The 11,438-nt window shown below is 37.4% G+C and overlaps 1 protein-coding gene across 1 annotated transcript in view; it reads right to left on the reverse strand.

The window, feature by feature from the left end:
• Positions 1-11,229, reverse strand: part of ZNF385B (zinc finger protein 385B) — a 148,927-nt gene extending 137,698 nt beyond the window's left edge. Inside the window, exons 1-2 of the mRNA XM_086750742.1 lie at positions 11,103-11,229; positions 1,130-1,432 (exon numbers count right to left, since the gene is read on the reverse strand). Coding sequence (XP_086606868.1) covers positions 1,130-1,432; positions 11,103-11,229 — 430 coding nt within the window. The remainder of the gene's footprint in view (positions 1-1,129; positions 1,433-11,102) is intronic.
• Between the last annotated feature and the right edge of the window lie 209 nt (positions 11,230-11,438).

Genomic DNA, 11,438 nt, shown 5'->3' on the forward strand with positions numbered 1-11,438 from the left:
TTCATCAATACCAAGTGTTAATAAGCAGCAACTTTTGCTTCTTCTAGACAGTAACTCCTTAAACCTGCAGCATTTCATTTATCTCAGAACTAGAAAGGATGACTTGCTATACTTGCTTGAGATGTAAAGAATACTTCTTAAAATCAACTTTGGCCTTTTTGGATTCTACAGCAAGTCAAAAACCCCTGAATTTTCTTTAACAAAATAAACAAACGGGAAGAAAGTAAGTACTGCTTCAATTATCAGTAAGAAAAGCATCCTTAAAGTGCTCTGACACATTTTCTTCAGTGCTGTTGGAACATCACAGAAAAAGGATAACCTTGCAGCAAAATCCTTAAACTATGAACATCAAAGCAAGAGACCGTATGGCATACCAGGGGCCCTTAAAACAGAGAAGGAGAGTCACATCCTTACCCTTAACAAAATTGAATCATTTGTTCCATGTGTTTGCTTTCTTATATGCCTAGAGAAGTAAGGAAATACTACATTTTTTCTCAGAATACCTATAAGCTGAGTTTAACACTGAAATAAAAAAAACCCCAACAATAAAAAAGCGTATTGTGTGCTTTACACCTTTACATGATGCATGTTAAATGCATTTTGCCCAAGCATTCAGGACCTTTGTTTTGTCCAGTAAGTAAAAAGTATTATTTCAAATTACTTCTCACTTGAATGAGAGTAATTAAAACCCAGACCACTGAAAGCAGAAACAATGAAAGGGCCAGGCCTGTAAATGCCAGGTCTCCTCCTCCTCTTCCCACCACTATATTTTTTTTAAAAGCTTTTCCTGTACACATAGCATCCTTCTAGAACTTTGTTTTGGGAACAAAAGCATATGAAGAAACTCATGACTATCTGAAGTCATAACAGCTACTTTTAAATAGACCATATCTCAACTACACAAGGCCCAGTACAGCTATTAATCATGCATTAATGCAATACTGCCTCAATACAAGCTGGCTTCACAGGAAAAAAAAATGGACTAGTAGTTCTGAACATGGCAAAGTATTATTTACTACCGGTATTAATCTATATTAAATTTAATGGTTATGTTGGATAGGGAAGGTAGAGCTTAAAAGCTTTCTCAGATTTCTTCACCAAAATCCAAAATCTCATGCAAATCATGTACCTGTGCTTGTACTTGCAAAAAAAGTGCCAGGAGCTGTACTTGTAGGGAGTTTTCCATTATTGAGCTGCTTCACTCTTTTCAGGTGAGACTTCCCGTTGTAATGAACTTGAGCTTGTGCTGCAGAGTTCAGCTGTATATTGCACACTTCGCAGAAGGAAAACAGTATTTTCTTTTTTTCTTTGCTTAATTGATAGTCCTGTCTGTCATTCCTCAGTCCTTTTTCTTCAAAGCCCCGTAGAACAGCTGGTTGATTCATAATCCCATCTTCAAAGACGTAGTCGGGACTTAATGGACGCTTCATACCTACAAAGCAAACAGACAAAATTGTTACTAGAAGCCAACTAATAATGCTTACTACTAAATCAGCATTTTCTTTTTTTTAAAATGCTATACAACATGAACCAAAGACTAGTTCTAACAAATAAGGTTCCAAATCACAGAGGCATCACTTAATAGAGAAATATACACATTCATGACACACTGCAGAGCTCAGAAATAATAAGCTGGCAATACATCATAGTCTGTGCACAACGACAACTCACAACAACTCATTATTTTTTTTCTGCAAGCTCTCTATTTTAAAGCAGATTTATTACTGCATCTCTAGCAGAGGTTAAGATTATTTTCAAATACATTTCTTCTGCCTCACTCAATTCTGGTTCCAGAGCTTGCCACTTTCCAATGCTCATAGCACTACCCACTGCCTCAAATAAAATTATTAAACAAAAAGGATACCAACAAGAGTTGTTACTGAAACACTGGAAGGCAGCAGACTCTTCAAGTGAGACTAATGAATACTTTCCACTTCTACATACACCCAAATCTTCAGCCTTCATACAAGCATTAAGATGTTGTCTGACAATACCTTCACAATTAAAACTACTACACAGAGAAATGCCAGCAAGAAGCATTGTACTGTGTACAAATACACAGTAAATGACAGTCCCTGAACAACCCAAGAGCCTGAAATACACACTTATCCCTAAATAAAAATAAAAACTTCATCATGATAAATGAACCAAGCTGCACAGAGAACAGGGTTTTTTTTTTTTAATATATGGGGAGGAGATATGTAGGTGTGTATTTTGTATGAAATATGCTGCTAAACCAGTAGAGAAGGAAAGCTGAGGCGGGGGTTGCTCTTTATAAGGGGGGGAAGAGTCTAGGGTAACCCAAACAGAAAATATTTCTGTTTTCTTGGCTAAACAACTTGCTGTTTACACTTTATTCTTTCCCCCCACCACCCAAATTAATCTGGATCAGCCAAAGGCTGGGTGCAGAAGAACACTTCTTTCCAGGCAAGAGTGCACCTATATTCAGCTTTCAGAAGCAAAGAGGCTTCAAATGCAAGGTCCCTTTTGCAGCCTGCAAACCAGAGCAGCACAGATCTATTTGCACGCCTACCACCCTGTTATGAAGGAGGAATGAAGGAGACCACACCTCCACACACAAAAAAAAATGAAACACAAAAGCAGTTGTAGCAATCCTCCCCCCAAAAATGTAGTATTCACAAGCAATACTAGAATACTCCTCCGTTATCCAGACAAGTATATTAGAAGGAGAAAGTCTTTTTAGTTCTTCGTCACAGGTATGTAAATGGAAACAACTTCAGAAATGGGTTATTTAAAGAGTGATTTATATGGTGGAATGGAGTATTTAATCACATTCCTAACTCTAACCCATGCTTAAAATACTAGTATTTGTACAGATTCCTCCTCTAGCATGATTCACCACTCAAGTATTCTAAATAAACAGGGTTCATAGTCGTAGTCATATATTTGTTTCATATAACTGGAAGTCTTGTCATCAAAATAAACAAAAATTATAAACAATACATTCATTAAGATATACATCACATTTAAAACATTAAACAAAAATAAAATTATTAAAAATAACTGTAGGGTACAGGTACCTAATTGCTTTTAAAACCAAAATACTAGTGGTCCTGAAAACCTAGGCTAGACACTGTCACGCTAAATAATTTAAGTGTAAGTATCATATTTCAAGGCAAGCAACCAAGATCATCGACTCAGCTGAGCTTAGATGACATTTTCATCTGAAAATTTAATCTGCTTACAGCTTCGGTATTTGTAACTTTTCAATGTATTTTTTAAACCATAAATAACTTCCCTTACTCCCTTTGTTTTCTACATATTTTTATTTTATTTTATTTCTAGTTTTTGTTTCCTGAAGTAAAATGTTTTGAAATAAAAGTATTTTTATATTACATTGTTTTAGATGCTATAAGGATACAAACACATTTATTTAATAACAAAATAGGTAACAGTTTAAAAATCCTAGCTTGTCAGAAATCTGGTAAATTTAATTGCAGAAAGCAAATAATTCAAAAATATAATTCAGTAATTATTTCAATAATCTATAAGCTCTTAATGAAACTCAGTTGGTTTGGATACATTTAAAAGTGCCAGAAGCAAGCATCTGCCTGAGGAAGCTGCACGGACCAGAAGGCAGACTGATGGAGCAGACAGCTGCTGGTGAGTACCTGTAACAGCACCAGAACCTTTCAGAGGGGGTTTATTTTGGAAAGCACCAGCCTGATACTGCATTAGCCCAATGTCACTGCACCAAGAGATACACACAATCCTGGACAGCATGCTTTGGTTTACTTTCATCCAAAGGAATGAAACCTTTCCGTTGGTAAGTCTAAAACAGGTAAAATATGAACCAAAGCAGATTAAGTGGGGAAAATCAGAACACTTGCTTCAAAAGTGCACTCCTGACGTGGCCAAAAATATTTTTAATATGGACATACCTAGAAACAACAGCTGAGCAGAGGAAGGACTCAGACACCACACCTACATCCTAAGGCATCCCAGATGCCAGTCTAGAAAGAAAATTAACCTTCAGACAAAGAAAAAGAAGCCACTGTTCAAGCTTCACTTTTGTTTTTACAAGTAGAATAGTTTCAACTCACTTTTACTACAAACTTGCATTAACACAGGACAAATGAGTCCTTAAAGCAATCTCTTGCTACTAATTTAAGAATTAAAAAGCACAAGCTGAAATTTTAAAATAATTCTGATTGCCTAAAGCTCTGCATCTAAATATTAAAGGTAACCTGATTATAAGCAGCACTGACCTCTCAGCAACTGAAGGGAGCAGCAGATGCAAAGCACTCGTGAAAAAAAAATACCTACATTGAGTATCTTACACCTTGGCTTGTGGAAGAGCTGGCAGCAGCATACTCTGACTGGTCCAGCCCTGGAGAGGACCTGCACGTGCAGCCAGAGACCGAACCATGCTAGCCCTCAGAAATCTGCCTGCTCTCACACAGAAATCCCAGCCCTCATCTTCCTGGGATTTGAGAGACCTGAACATTTGGTATCACAAATCCTCTGTGTTTGAAAAGCCTTGTCCAGTCCTTTCTAAAGTATCTAAGAAAATGTTGGTGGCAAACATCCACTGAGATTTTACAGGTTTATGTACATCTTTCACACAGTAATACAGCTTTTACTATAACTGATCACTTCTTGTGGTCTATGTATTGTTCAAAAAATAAAAAGGTTATTGCAGGAAAGATCCCATTTTTCTTTAAAATTTTCTCTCCTTCCTTTCTTCTTTAAAATTAGGGTTGGAAAAACACACCTTTAAAAATCTCTGCTGAGATTCTCTGCTGGCTCTAGAATATATAAAAGTGCTGTATCACTGTAGTTGTATTGACTCAACGACTTAGAAGACTAGACTTGATTAAAGATGAGAACGTGAAAACAAGCAAAAAAGCAGGAAGCAAAGAGGAGCATCCAGGTAAGTTAGAGAAAATCCAGCTGAAATGACCCATAAAAATGTAAGTCCATAAAGGGACTGTATGCCATATTCATCTTCCACAGGTACTTGAAAGTCTGCTTCTTTCTCTTGCAACAGTAAGTTCTGATTCAAACCAGATATACTCATTTTTACTCTGATCAAAATCATAAAAGTAAGCAATGCAAGTATAAGAGCTTTTCAGGTATTTTACATAAGCTGTTACTAGAATAAACAAGTTGTCCCCCCTTCACGTTTCCTCCCCAGTACATAGAACTGATCTATCAGCATAGATTCTGCAAGGAACACTGGAGCAAGAATAAATTAGAGATTTATGACACCACATTAAAATTCGTAGGTGTCATGAGATACCCTGTTAGGATTTCTGAAACCACATCTTCTCAGCCTCTTGCAGCTGGCAAAGAAATCTAAGCGTGGACATCCTTCGTACTTGAAGCTCAAGGCAATTAGCCTTTCAATTGAGCTAATTTACCTTTAAACAGAGTTGTGCTTTCAGAGGAGCTACAAAGAAGTATTATATATAGTACACTGCTGTAGGTGAGAATGTGCAAATTTTTACTCAAAGGAAAAAAGCTTTGGTTATCCTAATGAATTAGTGATGGTTACATGAAGCATTCTTTTCCTGAGCACTGATCTAAACTTTTGCAATGCCCATTCCTAATTAGTTGATACTTCAAAGAACTGCTATGCTGGAAATGTAATTAGACTGCTGCCCCTCTGTGGATCTGTGCCAGGTAAGCAAAATAGAAAACTTATCTTAACAACTTACATGTGGGAAAAGATAATTTTCTCCTTTAGCCTTTGGAAATAGTCAAATGAGTTATGGAAAACACAGGAACAAATATAAACATTAACTGGCTTTCTATATTGTTACATTTCCAAAAAGGTTCATTTAGACAACCGGAGTCGGGCAGAGGAAGAGAAAGAGAGAGACCCCAGACTGAGCCTTGGGCTGTGCACCCCTTAAGCACCTCCTAGGGGGAAAACTATCTATCAGATGGACCAGTGAAGTCTGCGTGCATGCCGTAAGAGCTGTGGTCTTGCACTGGAGCAAGTATGGTTCCATAGTTCCACATCTCTACCATAAAACACTCACACATATACACCAAAAAAAAAGGAAAAAGGGGGGGCAAAAGGAAAAAAAAGAGAGAGAGATAACAACCAGCTTGAATACCTCCAGAGTATTATTTCAAAGAAAATCACTAGAGCTGCTTTTGAGAAGTCTTATGACCTCAGTTATATTTTTAGGTAGTATTTCCCAAACATAGATAAACTATCAAGAGGCATATGGTTTGCACCATCTGGGCAACAAGTTCTATTGGGATACTGTGGTGAACAGCATATGCATAGTGCCTTGTGCGCAGTATCCTATGGTGTTAAAAAAGCACTAGAGACTATTTTGAAGCCAACCTCGAAAAATCCCCCATATGTTTAAGGGACCGGTTTTCTTTCAGAAGATGTATTCCTCTTTCTCTCAGTACAAATCAAAACAGAGAACTGCCATGTTTAATTTTCATCTTGTTCCGAAATTCCTCAAGGAGGCATCATATTCTGTCATGTTCCCACCTGCCAAATTATTTATTATCCATCCATATACATCTGATCAGGTCTTCCTTATTTCTTTCATCTCTGCTTACAAAGCACACAGAACGTTTTAATTCAAAGTTACAGTAAAAACTGGATGATTCAGAAAAGTAAATAATTTTTTATTCCTTGTGACAGATAAAGAATAATCAGTTAATCATTGCACATTGACCAAACAGGGTTAATTTTTTAGCCTGTGTTTATCAATGTGAAGAGGAATAGGAAGTCAGCTTGCTATTCCTGGGCATGAAAAGTTTTGAATGGTGTAGTATGACAAATGGCTGACAGCCTCTTCACTAACACATTTTAGAGTATTTAACATTGAACAAGATTCTCTTTAAAATACAAAAACAGATGGTTTTTTCACAACACAAACATTAGCTGTTCAGTACAAGGTAACTCAGAAAATTGAAAACATTCAAGTAGCTAGTATTTTGCTTTGTTTTACCAGCCTTGAAATTGTCCATGTTAAGGAAACCTAAAATTAGATCTACTGTACTAGACTGTGAGCTCAGGTAAATTGGAGTAAATAAAATCACTCTTGACTTACATTATCATAGACTGCAGTTGCATATGCCCGTGTTTGTAGCTAGCTCTAATTATAAGGTTGATCCTTTCTCCTTTAATCCTGTACTTACAGATTTCTGGCACTCTTATCATTAACAAGAATAGATTTACACATTGGCTTATTTGTCAAAGCGAGATATCCTCACCCAACATAACATATCTGACTGCTGCCAAGAAGGTTAATCAAGTATGGAGTCTAGACAGCTATCCTGGATTACGCTTCCAAAAAGAACAGATAGTTTTCCAGCGTTATGATAACACAATTTTGCTTGATGAACCATTTGACAAGTTGGTGTCTTCTACTCGGGAATTTATCATTAAGCCATCACTTACCTTCAGTTAACTTGCACTCTGCTTTAAGTACTCTTATCTAATCATAGAAGAACATCTAGATGCCCAAAGTATCCAACACGTGGTTGTATATGTCATCTTAGACTTCTGTCCTCTCCTACTACATGCATAAGTCTATCAGAAAGACTAGACCTGCCACGAAACTCAGCTCCCTTAGCTTTCTCCATCAACAGGTCTGTTGGATAAATCCACACAACATTCCTGATAACCACACTGCCACCCTGAGTGTGTTGTCTGCAACACATTCAATCAGGTACCACACAGTCCAGTCTTTGTGTTTTAGTGTCCTCAAACAAAAGAGAGCCCACGACATACCAAACATCACTGATTGTCAGTATTAGGTCATGTTTACATCTTATTTCATCCAGGAACCCCAGTTTTCTATCAAAGACCTAAACTCCAAATATTCTGTATTTCTAAAGCAATATCCAGGAAGGAGGAAAAAATCTGAAAACATATAGACAGACTTAAATGAGTTCTTTGCTGGACAGAGCCAGGATTAAAACATCTCACATGCCAAAACATCAATAGTCAGCAAAAAAATAATTTGAAAAATAAGTGGGATGCTTTTAAAAGGTTAAACATATGAAAAGTGCATGTCATTTTAATAGCAACTCCTCAAAAAGTAGGCCAAAATTACAAAAAAAAAAAATTAGTTTTTCCAAGTAGAAATGAAAAAATTGAGTTTTCTTAAGTGTATTCCCAATTTTGCCGATTTTCACAATCTTTCTTGAGACAAGAGAACTGCCTTATCAATTACTAATTTAATAAAATAAATTGAATTACATTGTCTCTACAATAATTGGCTAAGACTATTTCCTAAATCTCTAGAATTCCACAAAGTTGCTAGACTAGGTTTTTTACTTGCACCTTTCAAAGTACTGTATCCAAGTATTCTTTTAAAATCAAAGAACTCCTCTTGTATTCCTCCATAGAAAAAACATCTCCTCCATTGATCAACATAAAACATTAATTAGATGTGTCTCCACCAGATTTTACAACTCAGAAAAGCTGAAAACAAACTTCTAAAAGGAAAATTATGTAGAGGATATAGTATGAACCTGCCTTCAATAAAAGGACCACAAAAAAAAAAAAAAGGGTTTTTCTAAAATAACTAGTTATTGCTTTATGTTTTAGAACCATCCCTGAAAACATAAGATAACTTAATACCGACTGTAAAACAAATGGCTTTTAACTAATTGGAGAACTGGTACGAGATGTGAGGTACTTCTAGTGAAGCATCTATTTTAAATATAAAAAAGTTTGAGGCATTAACTTGCACAAATAAAGATCAAAACTCACTGACATAATGGGAGATTCCCACAGGGTATTTGTACCTGACTGTTGCTTTATCTTGCTTGAGCATAATCACATGTGAGGAGTAAATAAAGCTTTGGTCTCAGGAAGCAAAAACTATTTCCTACCTTTCTTAAAAACATTGAGAATTCACCTGAGCATAAAAGAAAGCCACAATGGAAAGGCAGGCATAGTAGACAGCCATCTTGCTCACATAGCCTAAGTCTGACAATGCTAGAAGCTGAAAATAAGTTGTACTGGAAACCATTAATTCAGGATAAAGCCTGGTAATGCTGCAAAAGTGCTCTTGGACACGAGAGCAAGAACTTTGAGGACTGCCTGAAAATAATAGCTGGGCGTGAACAAAGAACAGGCTGCATTCAAAAACAGTGTGAGATTGAGACACATCAGCTTGCTTCACAGCACTAAGAATACAAAGACGACAAAACTCTGATCACAACTGCAAGCATGATCAGCGACCATAAACGTCAGTTATAAAGAACTCCTAAAAAGATGGTCCCAGATTAGTCATCCGCAAGAGACTGTCAATGTCCATGTAAACTATTGATTCTCTTTTGAAAATGAAAAAAAATATTGAAAGCCATGTTCCCTGACAGCAGACAGGTAAAGGGACATCTGTCTTATTAACCACTTAAGATTTATGATCAAGTTGTAAGAGAATTATCCAACTGTCAGTGACAGATGTAAGAACAGACAAGTGGCTCACCTGGTCTGAAGTCACGAGACTACAGGAACAGTCCAGGTTAAAGTTAGCATTGCCTTGACTGTAATCCTTCACTTCCCGTTTTCCTTGTTTAAAGGAACCACAGCTAAATATATTTTGTGCTGATACTCAACTCTGAGAGGCCTCCGGCAAAGTCGAAGATATGGCCACTTCTAATTCCTCCGTGGACCTGCACAGACCTCTCCTAAACTGGAGCTGTCAGTCACCTCGGGCTTTAGGTGACTGCTGCCTGCAAAATCCATTCTGGATACCTATCTTATTCCACATTAAAATACACACTTCCATTCATAAAGAACGAGGCAGCCTTTTACCGTTTTTGCGGACATTCACACCCTGATGCAGAAATAGCACATGCTTGCGCTTCCGTGCCACAGATAATCCAACCTGCTCTCCCCTCAGTTAAGAGCCAGTTAGAGTGAGTGCATTTGCCCACACAAATCTGACAGACAAACTCTCCTCATTTCTTTGCATTCCAGACAGTGCAGCCATACTATTGCATTAATCTAATTTGGGTTTGATAAACTTTCGGACGTACCTCTAACCTTTACATTTTAAGCTGAAAGGCAGTACTTGAATTAAGAATTCATGTGGAGTTCTGTTTGTTTTGTTTTCCTCCCATTTGTTATTAATTTCTAGAAATTCAGTATACTATTTGCATATCAGACTTAAGAAGTAAAAACACTTGAAGAGACTCAGTATATTCCCCCTAGCCCAAAACCTTCATACCAAAGAACCACTGGCAACTCCAGCAGCACTAACCTGCATAAACATTTTAAGCTCTGCACTCTTGTAGATATTCTGCACCAAGTATCTTGAAGGTACTGAGAAAAAGAATAATCAAGTCAGCTATTTGATTCACTAAAGTAGATGCCATTTCATTAAACTGTTACTTCATACCCATTTCAGCAGATACACAGACCAGTTAAGTGCTCATAAAACATGATTTAACCAAACCAAAATGGGTGTCTTAACTGCAGTATAGAGCAAATTGCATGATAGATGCATAGATTTCTTCCGTTCAAAGGTGTTGATACATCCCAGAGTTGCCTACGGGACCAGCTTTACTATCTAAAATACTCTATGTAAAGAACTTGTTACATGAATGACAAGCAACCCTTCCAACTAAAACTGGTCTAAATAGCATTTCTCAAGGCATGTATGTTTGGAAGAGAGGCTTAGTGCACAGTGCCAGGGACAGAGAAGATGAGGGAAGTGGCCTGTGGGTATCTTCATGGTTCACATTTCTATCTGTGCATCTCCCACCTGTGAGAAGGCAAAATGTGAGCAGATGAGGGCCAGGACATGTACATTCCCACTCCTGCATCTGCAAAAAAAAGCCATAGTGTGTTCTTTCGCAAGTCATTTTACACCTTTTTTGTCTAAATCATCCATTCCCTTCACCCACGAACTCAGACTATGCTGTCAAATCAAGGGCACATTTTATAGCAAGCATTTGTGCTCATTATCAGCATCAGGTACGATCTGATTTGAGGCATCTAAACATCACCTCTGACACAGTACCTAAGAAACAGAAGAATTATTTTTAATCACAAAAGCACCAACAAGGATTAAAAGTCTGCCAAAATAAGGGCCATTCAAGTTCACCATCAAACAGAGCAAACTACTGAAGAATCACCTTACACCCACCCACATTACAGAGACGGACCCAAGGCACACAATTCAGCTTTTGCTGATTACTGCACAAAGTGAGCTTCTCGCAGTGTTGACTGCATACCAACTGCTGCGCTAACAAGCAGTGTCTTCCTTCGGACATTTACAAACATCAGAATGCTTATTCATGACAGTCCCACATATCATCTGCCATCCCAGATGGCGACTGGTGGGATGCTGATTTTGTCCTAAGGCAGTTACCACCCACCAAGACAGTATATGCAGGGCTAAACAAAAAGCATGTGCCATCTGCTGTCAAGTTTATAAGACTTTTTGAGACCTACTAGGTTAGTTTAAGTTTATTTTAGATCA

This window comes from Chlamydotis macqueenii, chromosome 6 (genome assembly GCF_036417535.1).
Source record: "Chlamydotis macqueenii isolate bChlMac1 chromosome 6, bChlMac1.mat, whole genome shotgun sequence".
Classification (NCBI taxonomy): Eukaryota; Metazoa; Chordata; class Aves; order Otidiformes; family Otididae; genus Chlamydotis; species Chlamydotis macqueenii.